The sequence below is a fragment of the Rhincodon typus genome, chromosome 1, assembly GCF_021869965.1.
Source record: "Rhincodon typus isolate 14 chromosome 1, sRhiTyp1.1, whole genome shotgun sequence".
Taxonomy (NCBI): Eukaryota; Metazoa; Chordata; class Chondrichthyes; order Orectolobiformes; family Rhincodontidae; genus Rhincodon; species Rhincodon typus.
Genome location: NC_063332.1, coordinates 146,245,187 through 146,269,395, shown reverse-complemented (window position 1 = coordinate 146,269,395; position 24,209 = coordinate 146,245,187). Strand labels below are relative to the sequence as shown.

General features: G+C 39.9%; 1 protein-coding gene across 1 annotated transcript in view; it reads left to right on the top strand.

The window, feature by feature from the left end:
• The window catches only part of LOC109935506 (NEDD4 family-interacting protein 1-like), a 144,770-nt gene extending 121,000 nt beyond the window's left edge, over positions 1–23,770 (top strand). The window contains exon 4 of the mRNA XM_048602403.1: positions 21,514–23,770. Within this exon, the coding sequence (XP_048458360.1) occupies positions 21,514–21,541 (28 nt within the window). The 3' untranslated portion in view covers positions 21,542–23,770. The remainder of the gene's footprint in view (positions 1–21,513) is intronic.
• The last annotated feature ends 439 nt before the right edge of the window (positions 23,771–24,209 follow it).

Genomic DNA, 24,209 nt, shown 5'->3' with positions numbered 1-24,209 from the left:
CATGTCCTAGCCACTTACCCCACACACCAAGCCTTGTTATCACATAGTCTGCCATTACACACTACCTATTGTTAGCCACTAACAGTCTCCATTAACAACTATTCACCCTCCTAATCAGATCATTATCCACTCCTTTGCCTGTCCAATAGTTCTTCTCTCTTTCTTTGGGTTCTATCCCCACCTATCATTTACTCCTGACCCCCTTCCCACATGACATTTTCCTAGCTACCATCAATCCTGAAGAAGGGTCACCGGACCTGAAACATTCACTCTGATTTCTCTTCACAGACCTGTTGAGCTTTTCCAGCAAATTTTGTTTTTATCTACCTCTTATTGAGTATGGGCACAGATTGCTTCAGTATCTGAGAAGTCATGAATGATGCTGAACATTGTGCAATCATCAGCAAACATTCTCAGTACTGAGCTTATGATGGACAGAAGCAGCTGAAGATGGTTGACCCTAGGACACTGCCCTGAGAACTGCAGAGCTGTGCTGAGACTGAGATGATTGACTCCCAATGACAATAACCAACTTCCTTTGTGCCAGTTATGACCCCAACCAGTCAAGAGATTCCCATTGACATAAAATTTGCTAGGGCTCCTTGATCCCACACCGGGTCAAATGTGGCCTTTATGTCACAGGCAATCACTCTCAACTCATTTCTGGAGTTCAACTCTTTCATCCGCGTATGGACCAAGCAGTAATGAGTCTCAGAGCTGAGGAGCCATGGTTGAATCCAAACTGTCCGTTAGTGAGCATATTATTGCTTAACAAGTGCACTGTTAATAACACCTTCCATTGCTTTGCTGCTTATTGAGCATAGACTGACAGGACGTCATTTGGTCAGGGTCGATTTGTCCTAGTTTTTTGTGTAGTGGACATACCTAGGCAATTTTTCTAACTCTAACCCTGACGGTATTGCTGGGCAGTTAGCAATGTTGTAGCTACATCGGAATAGCTCAGCTAGGTACATGGCTAATTCTGAAGCACAATCGTTCAGTATTGTTGCTGGAAAATTGGCAGAGACAATCACTTAAAAGTGACATCGAGATGAAAGTCAGACTGAGTGAGAATAAACATTTTCATGCTGCCACACCTCTTTCAGTGGTGAAAAATGGTCTGCTGTGTGCCAAAGAAAATAATGCAATTATTTTGTTCTCAAGGTGGTTGGAGAAGATCTGTCTTCCCCCTCTTCCTGCCTTCACCCCCCCAAACTCCTGAATCCCTTGCCAAAGTTCATGATAAAATATGGAATCAACCTAGTTTTAAGTGAAGCTTTTTATCGTGGTGTATATCTCCTATTTCAGTTGATATGGAATAATCTGTGTTAGAGGCAAGGCTGAGAAACCCGTGAAGACTGATCAAAGTTTCAGTTTGCTGTCTGTTCATGTTCTACCTTAGATCCTTCCTTGCTGTAGCACAATAGTATTGCTGATGGGGAAGAGGGATTGGGTAAAATATGTGCCATATAATCATAGCCATGATCTGAAATGTGGTGCAAACAGAATTTGGGATAGTGGTCAGAAAGCTCCATTAAACTTTAGCCCAATGGTTTGTTGGTTTCAGTGCGACTGAAGAATTAACAAGTAGCATATTGCAGGTTTGCTATTTGTACACACAAGGGTTGTGTGCAAATCTGCACGTATGCATAATCCCTGTATGTTTTTACTACGTTTATAAACCGAACTGCTAGCAGGTACAACGTACATGTTTTACTGGTGAGTACTTCCCTGCCAAGTTTCTGGCAGTTAATTCTTTCTGCAAGTTACTCAGAATAACTTAGTACTTTTGTTTCTTTAGCCTAAGGCAGATCTGCTCGTCAGACTGAACGGTTGTCAGTTTTGACATGTCCTGGACATTTATACATTGGATTAAATCAGCATTCTGAATGGAGAATTTGGCTGTGGCAACGGTTTTTGATTGTGAAATGGAGTAATAGCCACTCTCTGTGTTTAATTTTGTTTATAATATAACATGCATTGAGCTGAAATAATAAAAATGGTTCCACCCATAGAAGTTAGTAACTGAAAAGACCAGAGATGATGTTTATAATACGCTTTTAGTATATATTTTTCTGATATGCTGTGTAGCATTCTGGCTTATGCACAAACAAAAAAAGGTTAAAATATTCAGAATATGTCTTTTTTGTATCAATGCTTTTAGTAGTGAAACAAATGCCACTAGCCATTCATTACACTTGTCAGAGTCATAGAGATGTACAGCATGGAAACAGGCACCTTGGTTCAAATTGTCCACCCCGACCAGATATCCTAAACTGACCTAGTCCTATTTGCCAGCATTTGACCCATTTCCCTCTAAACTCTTCCTATTCAAATACCCACCCAGATGACTTTTAAATGTTGTAATTGTACCCAACTCCACCATTACCTCTGGCAGCTCATTCTATACACACCAACCTCCGCTTGAAAATGTTGTCCCTTCGGTCCATTTTAAATCTTTCCCCTCCCGCCTTAACGCTATGCTGTCTAGTTTTGAACTCTCCTACTGTGAGGAAAAGACCTGGCTATTCGCCTTATTCATACTCCTCATGATTTTATAAACCTCTATAAGGTCACTCCTCAGCCTCCGGCGCTCTGGGGAAAATAGCACCAACCTATTCAGCCTCTCCCTATAGCTCAAACCCACCTGGCAACATTCTTGTAAATCTTTTCAGAACCCTTTCAAGTTTCATAACATCTTTCCTGTAGCAGGGAGACCAGAATTGAATGCATTATTCCAAAAGTGGGCTAACCAATGTCCTGTATAGCCGCAATATGACCTCCCCACTTCTATACTCACTTGTACTCACCTATAGACATTCTGTAAACTTTTGGATTAGAAATTGCAAAGATTTCAAATCCAATTACCATGATACCCTCTCCAGGGATTTTGGGACTTGTGTGAACAAGGAAAATAATTGAGTATCTCCTTAACCAATTAGATTGATTTTTTTTAATGAATCTCAAAATCTGAAACAGAAGCACAAGTTAGAACAGTTAATTCAGTACACAACTTATCTACAGGAAGGAAAATGAGCATGAAGAGAGATGATATTAAGCAAGAGAAATAAACAGCAAGAGAAATAAAATGCAAAACCAAGGTATTTATTTTTATAAACTATCACCAACAAAAATTAAAATATGAAAGAACGTTACTCCTCAAATAAATTTTCAGTCCCAGAGAATGTATTTTCTTCAGTTACCACATACCACACCACTAAAAATTGACTTGTGCTATAATGGGCATTGGTGACATTTATGGGATGTTTAGTGTGTATCTAGTGAGCAGGACAGCAGATTTATACCCTCCATTTATTTCAATGTTGAGTTCCTTAGTGCTATACCCATTTAACAGATTCTCGGCAGCAGCATGGAAAATTGGATCAGCATTTTACTGGTTTCCACGTTTAACTCCATATGGGTGCTCACCAGGAGCTGCTTTCCAAATTACTCTTTAATTGCAGTATGGGTTGATAGCCAAACCATTATCTTTACTACAGAATCTGGCCCAATATTTTTATTCCTATATCAGACAGGTAAAATAGCGCATTTCACAAAATGGGCCAAAATTTCCTGGCATAAGTTCAGATTTCATCTATTGAGGATGAGTGCAATACTTCAGAGCCTGAAATTGGCTTATGCAATTGGTTCCCCAAATCCCAAAACTTATTGTTTGAATTAAACATTCATTCCATCATATTACTGAAGCAAGTCTTGTTGAAGTCATAAGTTGTATCCCAGTTGATTTAATAAGGTGAACTGTCCTTCCTCATCCTCCTTGACTTATCTGCTTGAACATAAAATTTTGCTGCAAAACCTCTGCATCAGCTTCTGGCATGTCACACCCTGCTTGCCTGTGTTCATTTGTGCTTATCCTGTTACATCCTGAGAATTGTTTACAATGGCTTCCCATTGAGTCATAAAGTCATACCGTTCGGAAACAGATCCATTCGTCCAACCAATCCATGCTGACCATAATCCCAAACTACACCAGTCCCACCTACCTGCTCTCGGCCATATTCCTCCAAACATTTCTTTTTTCATATACTTATCTAAATGTCTTTTAAATGTTGTAACTGTACCCACATCCACCACTTCCCCTGGAAATTCATACCACACAGGAACCACTCTCTGTGTAAAACAATTGCTCCTCAGTTTTTTTAAACATCTTTCTCCTCTCACCTTCAAAGTATACCCCCTAGTCTTTAAATCCCTACTTATCCTCGTGAACGTTCTCTGAACAGCCTTCAATGAAAAGATATGTTTCCCTAAATAAAAGGACCAAAACCACTCACGATATTCCAATTACGGTCTCATGATTACCTTGTACAGTTGCAGTAAGATTTCCTTATTCTTACACTCCAACCCCCTTGAAATAAGGGCTAACATTCCATTAGTCTTCCTGATTATCTACTTCACCTGTTGCTAGCTTTCTCTATTTTGTGCAAAAATATCCTTAAGTCCCTTTGGGTTGAAACTTCCGGCAGTTTTTTCTCCATTTAAATAATGCTCTGTTCTGTTGTTCTCCCTTCCAAATTGAACAATTTCACACTTTCCTAAATTATACTCCATTTGCCAACTTTCTGCCCACTTACTTAACATATCAGTATCTCTCTGTGTCTGTTTGTATCCCTTGTGCAACTTGCCTTTCCACCTATTTTTGTGGAAACTTGGCTGCAGTATATTTGCTACCTTCATCCAAATGATAAATGTTGTAATTAGTTCCAGTCTCAGCACTGATCCCTGTGAAACTCCACCTGTTACAAGTTGCCAATGTGAAAAACTTTATCCCCTTCATTGCTTCCTGCCCATTAGCCAATTCTCTATCCATGCCAATACTCTATATCCAACACCATGGGCTCTTACCTTGTGACTTTTTCAATATGAGCTACCTTGTTGAATGCCTTCTGGAAGTCCATGTACAGCACATCTACTGGTTCCACTCTGGTTGAGAATTCCTCAAAAAACTCTGATAAATTAATCAGAAATGATTTTCCTTTCCTGAAACATTGCTAACTCTGATTAGATTCCAATTTTCCAAATGTGCTGCTAGTACTTCCTTAATAATTGATTCCAACATATTTCCAACAATAGGTATAGGCTAATTACGCTGTAGTTACCTTTTTGCCTCCTTCACTTTTTGAAAAGATGTTCACATTGGCAGTTGCCCAATGATCCAGAACTTCTCCAGAATCTAAGGATTTTTGGAAAAGTATAATCATTGCATCCAATATCTTTGAAACTAATTATTTTAGGATCCTATGATGCAAGTTCTCAGGACCAGGGGACTTTCTGCCTTTAGTCCCATTGGTTTGTCTAATACTACTTCTCTAGTGATGGCAATGGTAAATAATGGTTATTGAAGTATTTCTGAAAAAAGACTTTTTTGTGAAAGCTTTTTGTCTTGTATTTATCAGGACAATTCACAAGAATACCAGCTCAGGAGGACAGCCAACATTTGTATTGCATGAGAAGAGAGTGCTGATTGGTTGCTATGCTAATCAACATGTAATGAGTACATTCTCCATAGTAGCCACACTACAAGTCAGATTTCACTTACCAACCCAATCAGCACTCTCCTTTCATGCAGAATAAATATTAGTTTCCCCTATGAACTAATATTCTTACAAATTATCCTGATGAGTGTCAGATGAAAAACTTTTACAGTAATACTCAAGTTTTGTACTACCAAACGATTGACCTTTATTTAGTTACTTGTATCAATTTCTTCTCAATTTATTTAATTAACTTACCTCCTCAGCATCAGTGTTCTTTATCTACTTGGTGCCATTTCTAAGCATTCTCTGAAAAGCTGTTTTAAATTAATGAATCACCCAGCTTCATTAAATTCATTTTTCTCAGTTCTGTTTTTAGTTTGCATTGTATATCCTCTTTCCCTCTCCTCTCCTATTTCTCTTGTTCTCTTCCTTGCTCCTGACTTCTTATCCTTCTCCAGTCCTTTGCTCTATCCCAAATCCCTTTTTATTTCTATCCCTCAGCCTTGTACTATCTCCGCCGTAATCATCATTTGCTCCTCTCTTTCATTCTTCCCATCCTTTCCTCTATCTCGTTATCCTTTCCATTCATTAAACCCACAGATTCCCATATTGCCTTTTTCAGTCTTTCCTCCCAAACCTCCTCCTATTTCTCCCTCTTAAAATCCTTGTATTTCTTTTCCTAATAAATGCAATTGTTTTTGTTTACATCTAACCTCACTGACACCCTCTGGCAACTCTCTTCAACCATCTCTACAACAATGCCCCTAAATCAGCGCAGGCTTGGAGGGCCGAAGGGCCTGTTCCTGTGCTGTAATTTTCTTTGTTCTTTGTTCTTTGTACTTTGTAAACTAGCTTTTAACCAACCTTAAGATTTCTAATGTGCTAGTGAATAAATGTTGTTGGACTTGAAATATTAACTCTGTTTCTCTTTTTTATGGATACTGCCAGACCTGCTAAGCCTTTACCACCACTTTCTGTTTTTATTTGATACAATTGAGTACTTTCCTTTGCCATTTTGGATGGAAAACAAGGGTCAACCATGTTACTATGGGATTGAATTTGGCTAGACTAATTAATAAAATCAATTTTGCTTCCATAAAGGACATTAATTAATTAGTTAGTTGTTTGTAACAATACAACAAATTCATGATCACTAATAAAGTGTTAGCTTTTCATTTTTTTGGTGGAAAATGAACTGGATATAAGCTCTCAAACTGTCCTGATCAAATTTGAATTCACTTTTCGTGTTATTGAGCCAGGTTACTGGACGATGTAGTCATAATCACATGTTCAAACTTACACTCAATATCTGAAATACCACCATCACCATCCTAGGTAAATCCTGACTCACTACTGGATAGTCCCACAAGAGATGGAGGCACTGAGGTACACAGTTGGGAGGGTTGACTTGGCAGTCTGTAACATTGAAACCAGATCATGGCATCTCATGGCACCAGAGCAATCATAAGCAAGGGAATCCCCTGCTGATTACTTCCTCAGCTAATGAATCAATACTCCTCTATGTTGAGCATCAAGTGGAAGAACTACTGAAGTTGGCAAGGGCACAGGATATTCTCTGGGTACAGGATGTCAATGTCCACAACCAACAGTGACTCAGTAGTACCTCTACTGTCTGAGCTAGCCAAATCCTAAAGGACACAGCTGTTAGAATGGGTCTGCAGCTGATGGTGAAGGAAAGACCTATTTGGCATCACTTTCACCAATCTACATATTTCACAAGTATTTATCCTTGAGAGTATAGATAGGTAGGAATAACTAGTGCACAGTCCTTGCGGAGATGATTCCCACCTTCACATTGAGGATACAGTCCATGCCAAAGTCACACCACCTTTTTGAAAAAAATGATTCTCTTCATCTCCATCCTAAAATGGCAATCCCTTTAAATCACTCAAAGTTAGGACACCAGCACAGACACCTGTGAAACTCCACTCATCACATCTTGCTAATGAGACAAATGCACTTTGACCCATTAATACTTACTATCTAAGGCCGCATCTGGCTTTGAGGACCCCTGGCAAAACTTGAATCAAAGAGAATCGGGGGAACATTTTCTGCTGGTTGGAGTCATACCTGACACATAGGAAGCTGGTTGTGCCTGTTGGAGGTCAGTCATCTCAGCTCCAGGACATCTCTGCAGGAGTTCCTTAGGGTAGTGTCCTAGGCCCAACCCATCTTCAGCTACTACAACAATAACTTTCCCTCCATCATAAGGTCAGAAGTGTGGATTTTCACTGATGATTGCACAGTGTTCAGCACCACTCACGACGCCTCAGACACAGACTCAGAAGAAGTCCATGTTCAAATGAAACAAGATGTGGACAGTATCCAGGCTCGAGCTGACAAATGGTGAGTAACACTGGCTCTACACAAATGCCAGGCAATGATCATCCAACCACCACCCCTTGGCATTCAATGGTTTTTCCATCACTGAATCCCCCACTATCGACATCCTGGGGTTACCATTAACCAGAAACTCAGTTGGACTAGCCATTTAAACACAGTGACTACAAGAGCAGGTCAGAGGCTAGGAATACTGTGGGCAGTAACTCACCTTCTGACTCCCCAAAGCCTGTCCACTATCTAGAATGCACAGTCGGGAGCGTGATTGAATATTCCCCACTTGCTTGGATGAATGCAGCTCCAACACCACTCAAGAATCTTGACACCATTAGGGGCAAAGCAGCCTGCATGATTGACACTACTCCCTTCACTGATGCTCAGTAGCAGCAGTGTGTACTATCTACAAGATGCACTGCAGAAATTTGCCAAATATCCTTAGATAGCACCTTCCAAACCAACGTCCACTTCCATCTAGAAGGACAAGGGCAGGAGATACATGGAAACACCACCACTTGCAAGTTTCCTTCAAGACACTCACCATCCTGACTTGGAAATATACCAACGTTCCTTCACTATTGCTGTGTCAAAATCCTGAAATTCCCTCCCTAATAGCATTATGGGACCACCTTCAGCACATATGTGTAGTGGTTCAAGAAGGGAACACACTACCACTTTCCCAAAAGCAACTAGGGATGGGCAATAAATGCCGACGCAGCCAGTGAGACTGACATCCCACAATAGATTAAAGAAAAATCTGTTTGCTGCCAACCAGTGAATTTTCTATCCATCCTAATATGATACCCCGCTACACCATGAGCTTTTATTTTTCACAATAACCTTTGGATATGGCCCCTTATCAAATATCTTCTCAAAATTCAAATATAGTATATCTACAGGTTCACTTTTATACACAGAGCATGTTAGAACAACTTCAAAAAACACCAATACATTAGTAAAATATGATTTCCCTTTGACAGAAGCTGACAAATTTGATGAATGTTGACTCTTCCCAGTTACCTAGAGTTTTTCTAATTGTGCAGCTACAGTCTTTTTAATGATTGATTCTAGCACCTTGCACATGAATGTCAATAGGCTAATTAGCCTGTAGTTTTGTGTTTCCTCCCCACCTCCCTTCTTGAATATAATGGTTATATTTAATACTTCCAAATCTGATGGAGACATTTCAGAATGAAATGAATTTTGCAAAATAACCAATGCATCTACTAGCTTATTAGCCACCTCGTTTTAGATTCTTGTCCATTTTGGGCCCAGAGATTTATCAGCCCACAGCTCCAACAGATTGCTTTGTACTGCTTCAATTGTGATTTTAATTTTGCTAAGATCCCCTATTCCTTCCATTGCCTGATTTACATCTATGGCTGAAATGCAATTCGTATATTTTATAGTAAACACAGAAACAAAATATTTGTTCATTTCATCATCCATTTCCATATTATTTTCTATAAACGCCTCACTCTCACTCTCTGGAGGATCAACAGTGACTTTACCTACTCTTTTCAGTTTTAAATACATGTAGAAACTCTTACTATCTGTTTTCACATTCCTAGTTAGCTTTCTCTTATAACTGAAATTCTTCCTTCTGAAGTCAATCTCTGCCATTCTTTATATTCTATTCAGATATTCTATATCTGAACAGCCACTCATCTATTCACAATTATGTGCCTTCTCCTTAAGTTTGTGATTTCCTCACTTCTTTAGTTAATTACAGTCCTCCCTTTAAAAACTTTTTCTTTATGGTAGGAATATATTTATACTGAGTTTTCGAAAATATCACCTTAAACATCTGTCATTGTGTCTCTATTGATTTATTCCCTAACCTAATTTACCAGTTCACTCCAGCTAACTCAGCTTTCAGGACCATTTGGTTGCCTTTAGTTTAGTTTAAAAGACATAGACCCGATCTTCTCCCTTTCAAATTGGATGTAAATGTTCAGCACCATTCATGACTGTTCGGAGATGGAAGCAGTTCATGTCCAAATTCAGCAAGATCTGAACAATATCCAGGTATGGGCTGAAAAGTGACAAGTAACGTTCACACCACAGCAGTGCCAAGCAAAAACAATCTCCAATAAGAGGCAATCTAATCACCATTACTTGACATTCAATGGTATTACCATTGTTGAGTCCCCCACTATCAACATCCTGAGGTTTACCATTGGCCAGAAACTGAAATAGATCATCCATAAAAATAGAATGGCTGCAAGAGCAGATCAGAGGCTAGGAATCCTGCAGTGAGTAACTCACCTCCTGACTGTCCAAACTCTGTCCACCATCTACAAGCAGAAGTCAGGAATGTGATGGAATACACACCACTTGCCTGAATGGGTGCAACTCCAAAAAAACTTAAGAAGTTTGACACCCTCTGCAGTCTGCTTGATTGGCACCACATCCACAAAATCCATTTCCTCTACCATCGAAACTCAGTAACAGCAATGTCTACCATCAATGAGATGAACTGTAGAAATTTGCCAATTCTCCTCAGATAGCACTTTCCAAACCCGTGACTACTGCCACCTAGAATGGCAAGGGCAGCAGATAAATGGGAACACCATAAGAACATAAGAACTAGGAGCAGGAGTAGGCCATCTGGTCCCTCGAGCCTGCCCCGCCATTTAATAAGATCATGGCTGATCTTTTTGAGACTCAGCTCCACTTACCCGCCCACTCACCAAAACCCTTAATTCCTTTACTGTTCAAAAATTTATCTAGCCTTGCCTTAAACACATTCAGCGAGGCAACTTCAACCGCTTCACTGGGCAGGGAATTCCACAGTTTCACAACCCTTTGGGTGAAGAAGTTCCTCCTGACCTCAGTCCTCCATCTGCTTCCCTTTATTTTGAGGCTATGCCCCCTAGTCCTAGTTTCACCTGATAGCGGAAACAACCTCCCTGCCTCCACCTTATCTATTCCCTTTGTAATCTTATATGTTTCTATAAGATCTCCCCTCATTCTTCTGAATTCCAATGAGTATAATCCCAGTCTACTCAGTCTCTCCTCATAATCCAACCCTTTCAACTCTGGAATCAACCGAGTGAATCTCCTCTGCACCCCCTCCAGTGCTAGTATACCCCTTCTCAAGTAAGGAGACCAAAACTGCACACAGTATTCCAGGTGTGGCCTCACCAGGACCCTATACAGCTGCCAATACCATCTCCTGCTAGTTCACCCCACAGACACTCCCCATCCTGAATTGGAAATATATCTCATTTCCTTCACTGTCGCTGGTTCAAACTCCTGGAATTCCCTCCTTTACAACTTGTGAGTCAATCTACAGCACATAGACTGCAGTGGCTCAAGAAGGAAGCTCACCACTGCTTTCTCAAGGGTGACTAGGGATGGGCAAAGAATGCTGGCCCAGTCAGCAATACCCACACCCCAGGAGTGAATAATGAAGAAAATGTCCGTACAAAACTTGCTGCTCAAAGAATCAATTTCAAAGCATTCTGTGAACTCCTTATTCAGGTTACTGTTGCCAATCTGGTAAATGTGGATTAAAGTCACCTATGATTACTGTTGTCCTTTTATTTCTTCTTGTAAACATTGCTCCACATTGTGGTTACCATTATGGAGCCTGTAGACATGCACTTAGTGACATTTTCCCCTTTCTACTCCTCATCTACACTCAAACCAATTCTACATCCTCAGCTCCTGAACAAGGTAATCTCTTATCTTTACACAAATGCCATTGTTGATTACCAGTGCTATCCCTACACATTAACATAACTTCCTATCCTTTTTAGATGTCATATATCACACAATATTCAGCACCACATCCTTGACATCCTATATCAATATTTCTGTAATGGATATTAAATCATATTTATTTATTTCAATATGTGCCATCAGTTTGTTTACTCAGACACATACTCAGATACACAGCCGTTAGTTTTGTGTTTTCTGTTATCTTTATAATTTCAAATCTTGATTGTTGGTTTATTTTCAGTCTTTCTCTCTGTCCCTCCTTGTCATTCTCTGGCTCTCATTCCCACATTACTATTTTCTGCTCTTTCCATGTTTTTACTATTTGATGTACCATGCATTTCCACATTTAATCTCTGGCCACCACTGTTACATTCAAAGCCCTTTCAAGTTATTTAGTTATGTGGTTAACAAGACCACTGGCTCCAACATGATTCAGGTGCAGACCATTGAAACAATTCAGCTTACAAGTTCCCAGCATTTGTACCCGATGCTAATTTGCATGTTGCTCAGATAACAATCTAAATATTATAATCTTTGAACTGCTTTTCTTAATTTAGTGCCTAGCTCCTCATACTACCTACACAGAACTCTTTCCTAGTTCTGTCTGTGTCATTACTATCTGCATGGATAACGATCACAGGAAACATCTCCTCCCTCTACAAGTTCCTTTCAAGCCCTGAGCAGATTTCTCAAGGCCTGACACCAAACATGCAGCTTATTCACTTGGACTCCAACTCTTTGTTGCAGAGAATGATGTCAATCCTAGTATATCCCCTTCTTCTATTACATTTCCCATTGCTCACTTGAATGGCCTTCTTTATCCAAGTGACACGCTCAGTTAGCTCGTCCAACCTGCAAATTTTGCTCTGAGCCAAACAGGCTAAGAGAACCTCAAAGCTATTGAACAACTGGAGTGATTGACACTCGTGCGCTCCTTACCCATGTCCTCTTACCTGCGTCACTTGTGGTAACACCTCCATGTCCCTGACCACTTACTAAATTAGAAGACCCTAAGTATTGCGACTGCCTGCAGGTACAAAGTACCCTGGTAACATTCTCCCTTCTTGTTACGTCACAATATCTATAGTTCATAAACTGTGAGTCTAATCTTCTTGAACTGCAGACATGTTTGTCCTGGCACAATGGTACCAAAAAACTCCCACAAGCTGCAGATTTTACTCATCACCTGTTCTGCCATCTTTACTGAGTTTTAATTAATTATTCACTTATTTACATTGGTTTTTCTACATTTTCTTAGCTTTACCACCAATTTCAATCCAATGTTAAAATTTAAGAAGAGAAAACATCTTAACCCCTTTCCAGAGTCTCACCTAACAGCTCACTCTGTGATAGTGCAAGAACCTATTTCAAACAGCTCCAATGAATCTAGCTCTGTCTCTGGCTGCCTGTTTCAAGGTCATTTCCTTACATTCCTCGTGTTGCAGTTCTGCCACATCCAGTTGTGGATAGAGGTGGATAACGAAACAACTAAGAGGAAGAGGAAATCCAAAACTTCCACATCCTGAATGTTGAGGGAGCCCAGCACATCAGCCCAACTACAAGTTTGAAACACTTGCATTCAGCTTCAACCAGAAGTGTGGATTGAGTGGTCCATCTTGGTCTCTTCCTAAGGGCCCCAACATCATAGATGCCTATCTTTAATCACTTTGATTCTACATGATATCAAGAAAGAGTTAAAAGCATTAAGCATTGCAAAAGCTGTGGACCCTGACAATATGCTGGCAAAAGCAGGACAAATCCTACCAAGCCAATCATTAAGTGGACCTCATCAGTCCAATGTCCATCATCAGCAAAGTGATGTGAGGAATCACTGATAGTGCCAACAAGTGGCTCTCGCTCAGCAAACTGCTCACTGACAGTCATTTGGGTTCTGTCAAGGCCAGTCAGTCCCAGATTTCATTATCAAGTTGGTGAAAATGTCGACAAAAGTGCTTAACTCAACTCCAAATATGAAGGCCAAGTGACTGCCCTTAGTATCAAAGCAGCATTTGATAGAGTATGATGGCAAAAGCCCTAACAGAATTGCAGTCAGTGAGAATCAGAGGAAAACAGTTAGCTTGTTAGAGTTATACCCAGTACAAATGAAGATGTTCTGATTGTTGAAGTTAATCATTTCAGTTCCGTGACATTTTTGCTGGTGTTCCTCAGGGTATGTCTTAGACCCAAACTTGTTCACCTGCTTCATCATTGTATGATTGTCCTTCTGTCAATCATTATAAATTTAGAGTAAAGATGCTCAATTATGATTGTGCAATGTTCAACACTTGTTGCAACTCCTCAGATACTGAAGCAATCGAGGTCCATATGCAGCAAAACCTGGACAACATTAAGTTTGAGCTGATAATAGTCTAATAATTAATTGCTCATTAGGGATTAATTCAATTCCATGGATTCATTTAATCAAAGCAGTAAAACACATTTTAACTTATTAAGCAAACAGTACAACAACCCTACAGATTTTTATGTGTGTAGTTTAAAAAAAAAACCCAGCAGACTATCAGGCAATGTCTTAAGATCAGAAGACATAGGAGCAGAAGTAGGCCATTCAACCCATAATTTTCACTGCCATTCAATGAGATCATGGCTAATCTGATAATCCTCAATTCTACTTTCCAGCCCTTTATCCATAACCCTTCATTCTCTTAATGATTAAAATCTGTCTGTCTCAACCTTGAACATACTTAATGATTCAACCTCGACAGTCCTCTGCGGTAAAAAAAAATCCACAGATTCACTACCGTCTGAGAGAAGAAATTCTTATCATTGTACACACATGGCACATGGAGTCCTTAACAGTAAATTCTCATAAAAGCAAGTTACATTTACATAACACATTACCATTGCTGAACCCCATGCTGTCAACTTCCTGGGTGATACCAATTCCCAGAAACTGAACCAGACTAACTGTATAAATCCCTATAACTACAACAAGAGAATTCAGCAGTGAGTAACTCACCTTCTGACTCCCCAAAACCTGTCCACCATTTATGAGACACAAGTCAGGGGTGTGATGGAATTTTCTCCATTTGCGTGGCTTGGAGTAGCTCCAAGTATACTCAAGAAGCTCAAACAAAACAAGTTCCATTCCAAACAACTCACTACCCTGACTTGGAAATGGTGCACTTCTCATTAATACCCATAATCTTTCATGAAGTATTCAGTCTGCTCACTTGGACCATATTCCATATTCTATGTCTCACTTATTTAGTCCCACACATTGCTAATCCCTGTCAAAGTTTAAAGAACCATGTCACACAGAGATATTATCATAAGTATTATTATTAATGCTGCATGATTAAGGAATTCAAATATGGCAAGTGGATCATGCCCGTTTCCCCGACCTCCAAATCCCTACCAAGATATCAATCCAGCTGTCTCCATAAGGCACACATTTTGTAGTTCACTTTTACATTTTCAAATATTAGGATATCTCATTCATGTCAGAAGTGCTGAGTCAGGCAACAGTCAATGTTGGCATTTCTTCAGTTATTCAATTGTCATTTGACTTTCTCAGTCAGTCATTCACTGTTCCTCACTGAATCACATGTTACTTATCTTAGGTATCTCTGAGTCACAAACCACTTAATTCTGTATCAGACGTGCATCACTTATGTATGGTACAAATGAGTCAGGCATATTTTGATTTTAGATTTCTCATTGTGATTAATTAGTAATGATACCACATTGTTTAAATTTAGTTACACCCTATTAAAAGAATAACGTATACAACATATTTCTTGTGCGAGCATGAGTGGTGACTATCAGTGAACTATTAAACACAGCTCAACCCAATTCTTTTCTGACATCCACTTATGCACAATTTCCTTTGCTACTTAAACCAAAAGTTCCCAAATAAATATGCCTCCCTGCTGATCTTGGAGGGAAAACCTAAAGGTAAAGAACTCAATGTTTAGTAATATGGGAAAAAGTGGATATATGGATACCAGACAAAGGGGTGGAGAGTGCAAGCTTGTGTGGGGAAGCCCAGCATGGAGCGTCTGCATGCCAATGGCTAAAGGACTGTAATTTTTTTTACTTTATATTAAGAAGGACTGTAATGTTTAACTTTTAACTTTTCTTTATTTTTCTACTTTGTACCTAAGATTTTGTATCGAGGTACCTTTGCACCTAAGATGGCATTGGAAATGATAATTTATAAACTTTTCATTGTATTCCTGTATCCCTGTACTTGAATACACGTGACAATAAACTTGATTCTAATTCTAACATTACAGATAACAAAATTCAGGCAGAAATATAGAATTGTTGATGTAATCATTATCATCCACAGGAGGCAACATTTTGTTTATGTTGACAGTAATATGTGTTCCCCTGATTTCCAGGAATATTTCATGCACTACAAATAGGAAAAAAAATCGCTATTTTTGCAAGGCAGTAAAATATTTTTGAGTGCTGTACACAAATGGCTTGTCTCACCAAAAAACAAATAAACCATAGACAAGTATGGTGTTGGTGAAGACATTAAACAACCAGCTTAGGCTGAAGGAAAATGTGTCTCAGGAACTGCCTCAGATCTGTTCTCACTTCACTGTCAGAACATAGACACAGGTAAGGCAGAAATCAAATTTACAAACAATGATTGGATTTCCAGTGCTTTGCCAACGAGTTACACTGGCAGGGAGTGAGCAGCTCTGAGAAAATTCCTATCCATGTGGTTTATCACCTTGGAATTTCAATTGTTTCCCACAACAATATGATGTCTTGCTGAATATCTTATGCCTGATCGTCAGGCCATTCCCTACCAATGGGGAGCGATTCAGTCCAGTGGCTCATTTTTGAAACTTGGCTCAGTAGTATACATGATTTTTCAACCATTTACATTGATGGTCAAAGAAATTGGTCAAAGAAATCATTTGTAGTAAGAAGCTGAACTTACAACATCTGCTGTTGCCAGAAACAACTTCTGACTGGAAGGCAAAGTCAGTAAATTAACACAAATGTGCCAAGATCCAACAAGTAATAGTCTCCAGTCTTGTAAGTTCCACCAACCATAGAAACTGAAGCAGTCAACTGTTGTTGGGATGTGCATTTAATGTTTTTCACACAGATTTGAAGATGGATAGGAAAACACCACAAACATTGAGTTACACATTCTGAGGCTTTCGCAATGTTGGTACAATGCTAAATGTTCTCACTGCAATAAGGATGCTGCTGTGATAATGGAAGGGAGTGGCAGTGAAAATAAAAAGAAAATTACATTTGTCCCCCTTTGATGGCTCAAGTTTTGAGAATATGACTGGTGATATAAATGAGGAGCTATTGACTCCATTAATGGGAACACCACCACTGATGAATTCATCTCCAAGTCACACAATATCCTGACTTGGAATTGTATCATTGTTCCTTCACTATCACTGGGTCAAACCCTGAGGTGAACTCCTCAGGGAATTCCTGGTCCAATGTTGATATCATTTTGGTCAAATCTTAACAAAGTGTCTCTGAACGTTTGTGTTTGACAAATTCTGAACTCTTATTACTCTCTATTTCTATTTTGATGCTGAACTTCTTACTTCTTTACTTTTCTATTCTTTTCCTGTAAGAATTTGCACTTAAATATCTGTACGTAAGTACCTTGGTACCTAAGGTGGTGCTGTAACCGGTGACTTGTAATCTTTTCACTGTACCCATGTGAGTACATGTGACAATAAAGCTAATTCTAATTCTGTGAACAAATTTTTTTGAGGAGGTAACCAGAAGTGTTGATGACTTCAACAGCAAATGGGCAATAAGGGGAGATATACCTGTTGAGTAAAGCTTGAATGACTTGCTCACTAAACTTCCAATTAGCTAGTTGCTGTTAGAAGTGATCAAGCACTATCGATCAAAATGCTATGCAGCCTCTTTCATGAGTCCTAGCACACAATTCAAGTGGCAACGAGTGCTTTACATCGTCTGGGCAATTGTTCCTAAAAAATATGTTCTTTACCAAGGTGGTATCTTACATGACGCATGAGCTAAACTTGGGTGTTTCAGATTCAAATCTTATTTTGACTCATTAGTGCTTAAAGTGTCAGGAAAAATGTAACCTCAGAATGACTGAATAGCACCAGTTGCCATGAAGGATGTATGCATGTTAACTGGCTACACATTCCCAATAAAATTATGATGTGGAGGAGCCGGTGTTGGACTGGGGTGGATAAGGTCAGAAGTCACACCCCACTAGGTTATGGTTCAACAGGTTTATTTGAAAACACAAGCTTTTGGAGCGTTGCCCCTTCTTCTGGTGAAGGCTGTGTGACTTCTGACCAATAAGAATATAACAGGAATAGCAGTAGGCCATGAAGTCCCTTGAGCCTGCTACACCATCCCATAAGATTATGACTGATATGATCCTGGCCTCAACTCCACCTTCCAGTTTGTTCCCAAAAATCCTTGACTCCCTTTTGGTTTGGGTTTCTGTTTATCTCAGCTTTGAATACATTCAATAACCCAGCATCTAAGCATCCCCAAGCGCGGAATTTCATAAACTTGTGAATCCTCAGCTCCACTTCATCACCACCTTAATTGGATGATCCCTTAGAATGAACTACTGGATGGAATTTTATTGGGATCTGATCAGTGTAGGTTACAGTGAGATTTGTGGCAGAATCAGCCAGGAAGTCCAGTGAGGTGTATCTTAATCTCATGAGCAAGTCATTGCATCTTTATGCAAATACTGAGCAGCAAGGTGATTTTCTCCTCTTTTAAAACATTAATCAAATTAAAAACCCACAAAGTGAGGTATGTTTCTCACTAGGCAGTGGAAAGTTACTAATTTAGGAGGATTATAGATTCTCTATTGCCACAGATGACCTCATTAATATTCAGCTTCCTATCTTAACAAATGAGCCAAACAAGTTAGATATTGAACAATCTCGATATGGAAGTCAGGGCAGTTACCTAATGACTTCAGCTCGCTACTGACTGCAAGGATCCCCCTGTTACTCAATGACAAACAGTATCTTAGGGCACAATGCATGGCTCCACCGCATGCACTCCTCACCCACGGGCCTGGGTATCTGACATTTGCCAACCCCCAGTCCTCACCAATTCATTTGCATGTCACATGGGAAGCACAGACTATCAATGCAGGGCACACAGGCAACCAGCATTGACAGACTGTTGCAAAGACACTTCGTACTCAGGGACAAGTACCCAGCTCATGGGTTGCACGAGGCTCCACCTCAGGGCTGCTCGCTTGCTCTTTGAGTGCTCAGGCACGTAGCACCTACCTGGATGGTGACTGCATCCCTGCCTTGCCAGGCCACACTGTGCCTTGCTGAAATATTGATGTTATATTGACATAATATTAATATATTACCTTTTGTGTAGACCCATAGACTGGCTGCCTCTGGTGCTTCTCAGTAGGATCTGTCAGTAGGTAGGGACATCTTGCTGTATGGCACATTGAGACATCGACCTACAGTATGTGCCAGCTGCCTGCATAGCAAATACATTGCAAGTTTATTCTGCCAAATGGCCACGTTGGAAATTGATTGAGGGCTACTCCTTCACCTAGCCAAGGTGTGTGTGTTCATCATCAGGGGGATCTCCAGTATGGGGTGTGGGCAATGATCCATTCTGCACGGGCAGCATCAGCAGGCAGGGAGTCACATATCATCAGTCAGGGAGCTACACTACAATGGTCAGGGATCAGCTTAGTCATACCTTGAGGCTGTTTGGAGAAGTTGGCCAGAGGTCTGGGACAAATACAGTCCTGTGGGTTCATCTAGAGTTGAGGAGGGTGCAGGGATGTGGGGCATCAGGGGGAATCACTTAAAGAAGAGCTGGGGAGTCAAGGATGATGGGGGGAAAGCCGAAGCATTTGTGGAACTGGGCCCAAGAATAGTGATGGGGGAAGCTCAAGATGTATGTTGGGTACATGGAACAGGACCAGAGGGCCTTATGGGCAGAAGTGTAATATCAAGGCTCAGGAGACAAGAAGGACAGTTGGAGCCAAAGTTCAATGTGGTGAGTAACCATATTTTTTGGGTTGGGATGAATGGGTCAAAATGGGCTGTTGGGGCAGAGAGAGGTAAAAGGAAACATGGAGGCTGTGGGTAGGAAGTAGGGTACCTGGTGACCATGGGGAACCTGGTGCAGATACTGTCCATTGTGAGATGTTCCCCTGCCATCACTTTCCATTTTCAAGACAAGAAATGCATCTGAAACATGGCTAGGGCTATGCCCAAGTTCAATCGCACGTCGATGTGCAGGAGTACAGCATTCACATCTGCTGGATGCTCGGACATTGCAGCAGCAAAATCATGATGCATGCATTTCCAAACACCAGCCATATTTCGTTTGCAATCATTTCTTCATTCATGTGCAATGCATGCAGAGTGGTTAAACAGTGACTAGGATGAGAGAGGGCAGTTGTATGTGTGAGTGAGTCATCCAGGTGCCATGGCAACTTGACTTCATGGTTGCTGAGCCATCATATTGCAGTGAGGGCCAATATTGTATTACCAACACTTGTCTAGGCATACGTGCCTAATTCTGTCTTTGAAATATTGCTCATCTCTGCTTCTGCCTTAATATGTCTGCTGCTGAAACCCTCAATATTTTCTGTTATCTTTGTTGTTCAGCTATTGCACACATTCTCAGCTGGCCTTTCATCTTCCACCTGCCATGAACTTCAAGCTATACAATACTCCTTGGCCAGCATCTAGCACCCAGTCCTGTTCACCCATTGCACCTGTAGTCAAAGATTTAGAATGGCTCCTAGTACACCATCACATCAAATTAAGAGTCCTCATCATTGTGTCCAGATCACTCCACAGCATCACACATCCAATCTCTATCACCGCTTCCAGCTCTGCAATCCTCTGATAATTACATATGCTTCCAGCTCTGGCATCTTTCATTCTCCTCACTCTATCATGGTCATGTCTTTAGTAAGCTAAACTTTTCCAAAATAAGTGTTGGCCATTTCCTATGTCCCTTGGAATGCAGGTTCATAGTTCCTTGAAAGTGGAGTCCCAGGCAGACAGAATAGTGAAGAAGGCATTAGGTATGCTTGCCTTTATTAGTCAGTACATTGAGTATAGGAGTTGGGAGGCTATGTTGCAGCCACTTTTGGAATACTGCATGCAATTCTGGTCTCTCTGCTACTGGAAAGATGTTGTGAAACTTGAAAGGGTTCAGAAAAGATTTACAAGGATGTTACCAGGGTTGGATGGTTTGAGCTGCGGGGAGAGGCTGAATAGGCTGGGGCTATTTTCCTTGGAGCGTTAGAGGCTGAGGGGTAACTTATATAGAGGTTTACTAAATCGTGAGGGGCATGGATAGGATGAATAGCCAAGGTCTTTTCCCCATGGTGGGAAAGGGCGTGAGATTAAGGTGGGAGGGGTAAGATTTAAAAGGGACATAAGTGGCAACTTTTTCATGCAATGGGTGGTGAGTGTATGGAATGAACTACCAGAGGAAGTGGTGGAGGCTGGTACAATTACAACATTCAAAAGGCATCTGGATGGCACATGAATAGGAAGGGTTTAGCGGGATATTGGCCAAATACTGGCAAATAGGACTAGATTAATTGAGGATATCTGGTCGGTGTGGACAAGTTGGACCCAAGGGTCTGTTTCCATGCTGTACATCTCTACGAGAAAGAATAATTTAGAAGATATGCGTGCTCATTGCAGTTTTACAGTAGGTTTAACTGGTCAAAATCTGTTGTTTTCATCCTAAATCCAATTTACCAATAAAGTACATTGTGCTAATCCAGAGCGTGTTCATTGTTACACGAAGGATTAAAGAAAAGAGCTGTTTGAATGTGTATGTTAACGATGGCTTTGGGATTTTGCCTGTCTTGTAACGATCAATTGATTTAATACACAAGAGACTGTTCAGAAGCAGGTAGGCATTAAAGTGAGGCAGGAAATTGATTCTGGTTTTCTTTTTATTGCAGATATTTTCCGGAATACTTCCTCCCGTAACACCCTGCTTCACTGTGCGGTGACTTTGCTGAAAAAACAGGAACAAGGATTGCACATCTTATGGGATGAATTAAAAAGTAGCCAAAATGCTTTTGATTGGGTGCCTTGTCTTTCCAAGCCACATGAAAAAAAATCTGCTAGGTGCAGTATGCTTTCTAGTTGTGCTTCTTTCAAATAAGCTTACCAAAACACACAATTAAGTAGTTTATTTCCTCAAAAACACTCTTTCTCATTCTGGTAATCTGAAATCATATCCATTGCTAAGTCATGGAAGGTATAACCCAATGCTGCATTGAATGTACTTTCACCAAAAGAGGGCAGTATTGCTTTTGTTCTGTGATAAAAGGAAATAGAATTTGCAAACTAAGTTCAGAATAGACTGAATGTCTTAAAAATGTAATTTATTATTCAGATGTTTTCAGTTGTATGATTAATACAAAGTACAGTAAACAAATCAAAACAATGAATTGCAACTTGTCTTTCGAATATTTTGTAAAGGCATTTGATAGTGAAATTTAAAATATATCAGAAATTTGACAGCAGCTACTACAGACTAAAAGTTTATTCATATTTGTGGAAGAAAATCCATCACAACTGTAACCAATTTGATAATGAGTTTGCCCTGATGGCTCAGTGGGTTTTATGTAGTGAGTAGCTGGTCCATATAAATCAGGAATGTCCAATCAATATTTCCTGGTACATACTCGTGTAGTTGAACCCATCTGGGAACGCAATAAGGGGTTCTACAATTGACCTCACTGTTCCTTGTTCAGGAATAGGTGAAATTGGTCATTCCTACTCAATATCTCATCCTGCTGACAATTTACATCTGGCAGAAGTTAAGTAACAGACAACTGTGATGCTCAACACAGTCTAATAGCCTTTCAACAGTACTGTCGAGGCTCATGCACAATCAGATCTTGGGAACAGTTCTGGTGATGGACAAGAGGGTTCGTGGAAGCAGAATTTACTGAGTTCCAGACAGAAGCTTGAAAATTGCAAGTAAAAGTTACTTCCAGGATTAACTTTGCCCCTCAACAGAAAATCCACGATATTTAGAACAACTGCCAGCTTCTGATCATTATTACCTTAGTGAAATTATTTGGATCTCACTATTGTCAAGTTGAATTATCCCCTGATCCTAAACAATGAGATTAAGTACTTTGGATTGAAAACATTTATATCTTAAAATCATGCTGCATATTAACAGAAATAAACAATTCTAAAATGTGCAAAAATGTCCTCTGAAATTGGTCTCTGTAAGTTTAGCCAAATTACAGTAAAGAGTTAGTGCGTCTGCTAAAACAACAGAGTTGAATTTGCAGTTCTTATCTCATAGTGTAATTTCAAAGCCTTTGGCTTTGTGAGGGCACATTACAATTCTTTCTCTCTCAGCCAACTGAAGAGTGTGTGAGTTTCAGAGCATACGTTATAATCACATGTTCACCAGATGACAAATTTATGATTTATAACGTGGATTAAGAAACCACGCGCATTTCTTAACGTAAAACATCTTTATTCCTCAAGCTTAAAGACATGGTAACCTCACCTTTACTGCAATTAGCTGCAAAGCTCTTTCAAAACACCATTATTAATAGATACAATACAATTTCACTGTGTTGTTTTAATGGCTACTTGAATGAAGTCAAAGTAGCAATGCAAATGTCCTGTCTATAGCGAGGTTTATTTTGTCGTAGAACAATTTTATTCCAATCTGTATTGATGTGATGCCAAGGGAAAGCAGATCTCATCCCCATGCATTTGTCAAACCATTTCAACATTTGTAATGAAAAAAGGACCTAAATTTCATGAAATTCTCCCAATCTCCTGCTGTAACTCGGCAGATGAACACATGGTCTTCTTTTTTGTTTATGTAATTTCACCAGTTGTTATGCTGATCCACAGCTGGAATTTCCAGGTGATGGTACAAAAGTTGGCAGCAAACAATGTTGCAGTGATCTCTTTCTAGCCCTACCTCAGGATGATGCTAGAAGAAGCTAGCTGACCTATACAACCTGCACTTTTCTTCATGTGACTCTGGTGATAGTCAAAAAGCACTCCAAACTTAACAGAATATGTATTTTATGTAGCTAATGATTTAATGGAAAGATGCATATGTGTAAGTCAATGTGCAGTTTCTAATGGTTTATTGATGGAACTCTATATATTTATACTTACATTTCCATTCCATTTTTAATACAGATCAATTAAATTTTAGTTTCCTGTGGGACTGACGTGAGCTTCACATAAATACATCATTCTCTTACACATGCAGTTGGAGTTTACTATCTATCTTGAATGAGAAACAAATAAATAGTCACATGTTTAATTTCTGTTAGCAGTCTATTTTTGTCATTAAATAAGTGAGGTTGTTCAGTGATTCTGAAGTTTTAATGTATGAAGCTTTGAACTGAAATGTTTCCTTCTTTCGTAGATTTTAAGATTTGGCCTTGTTTCAATTTTCCGCTTTCATGGTGGAGACAGTTCCACAATTAATAAAAGCATAGAACATAGAACAGCACAGCACAGTACAGGCCCTTCGATCCTTTCTGGTGCTTGTCACTTGGTAGAATATTCCACAGTGAATTTCTGACCCAAGGCTGTTTCAACAGTGGTGAAATATGCCATGCACTTTTAAAACAAAAATCACTCGTGGGTGTCACTGAAC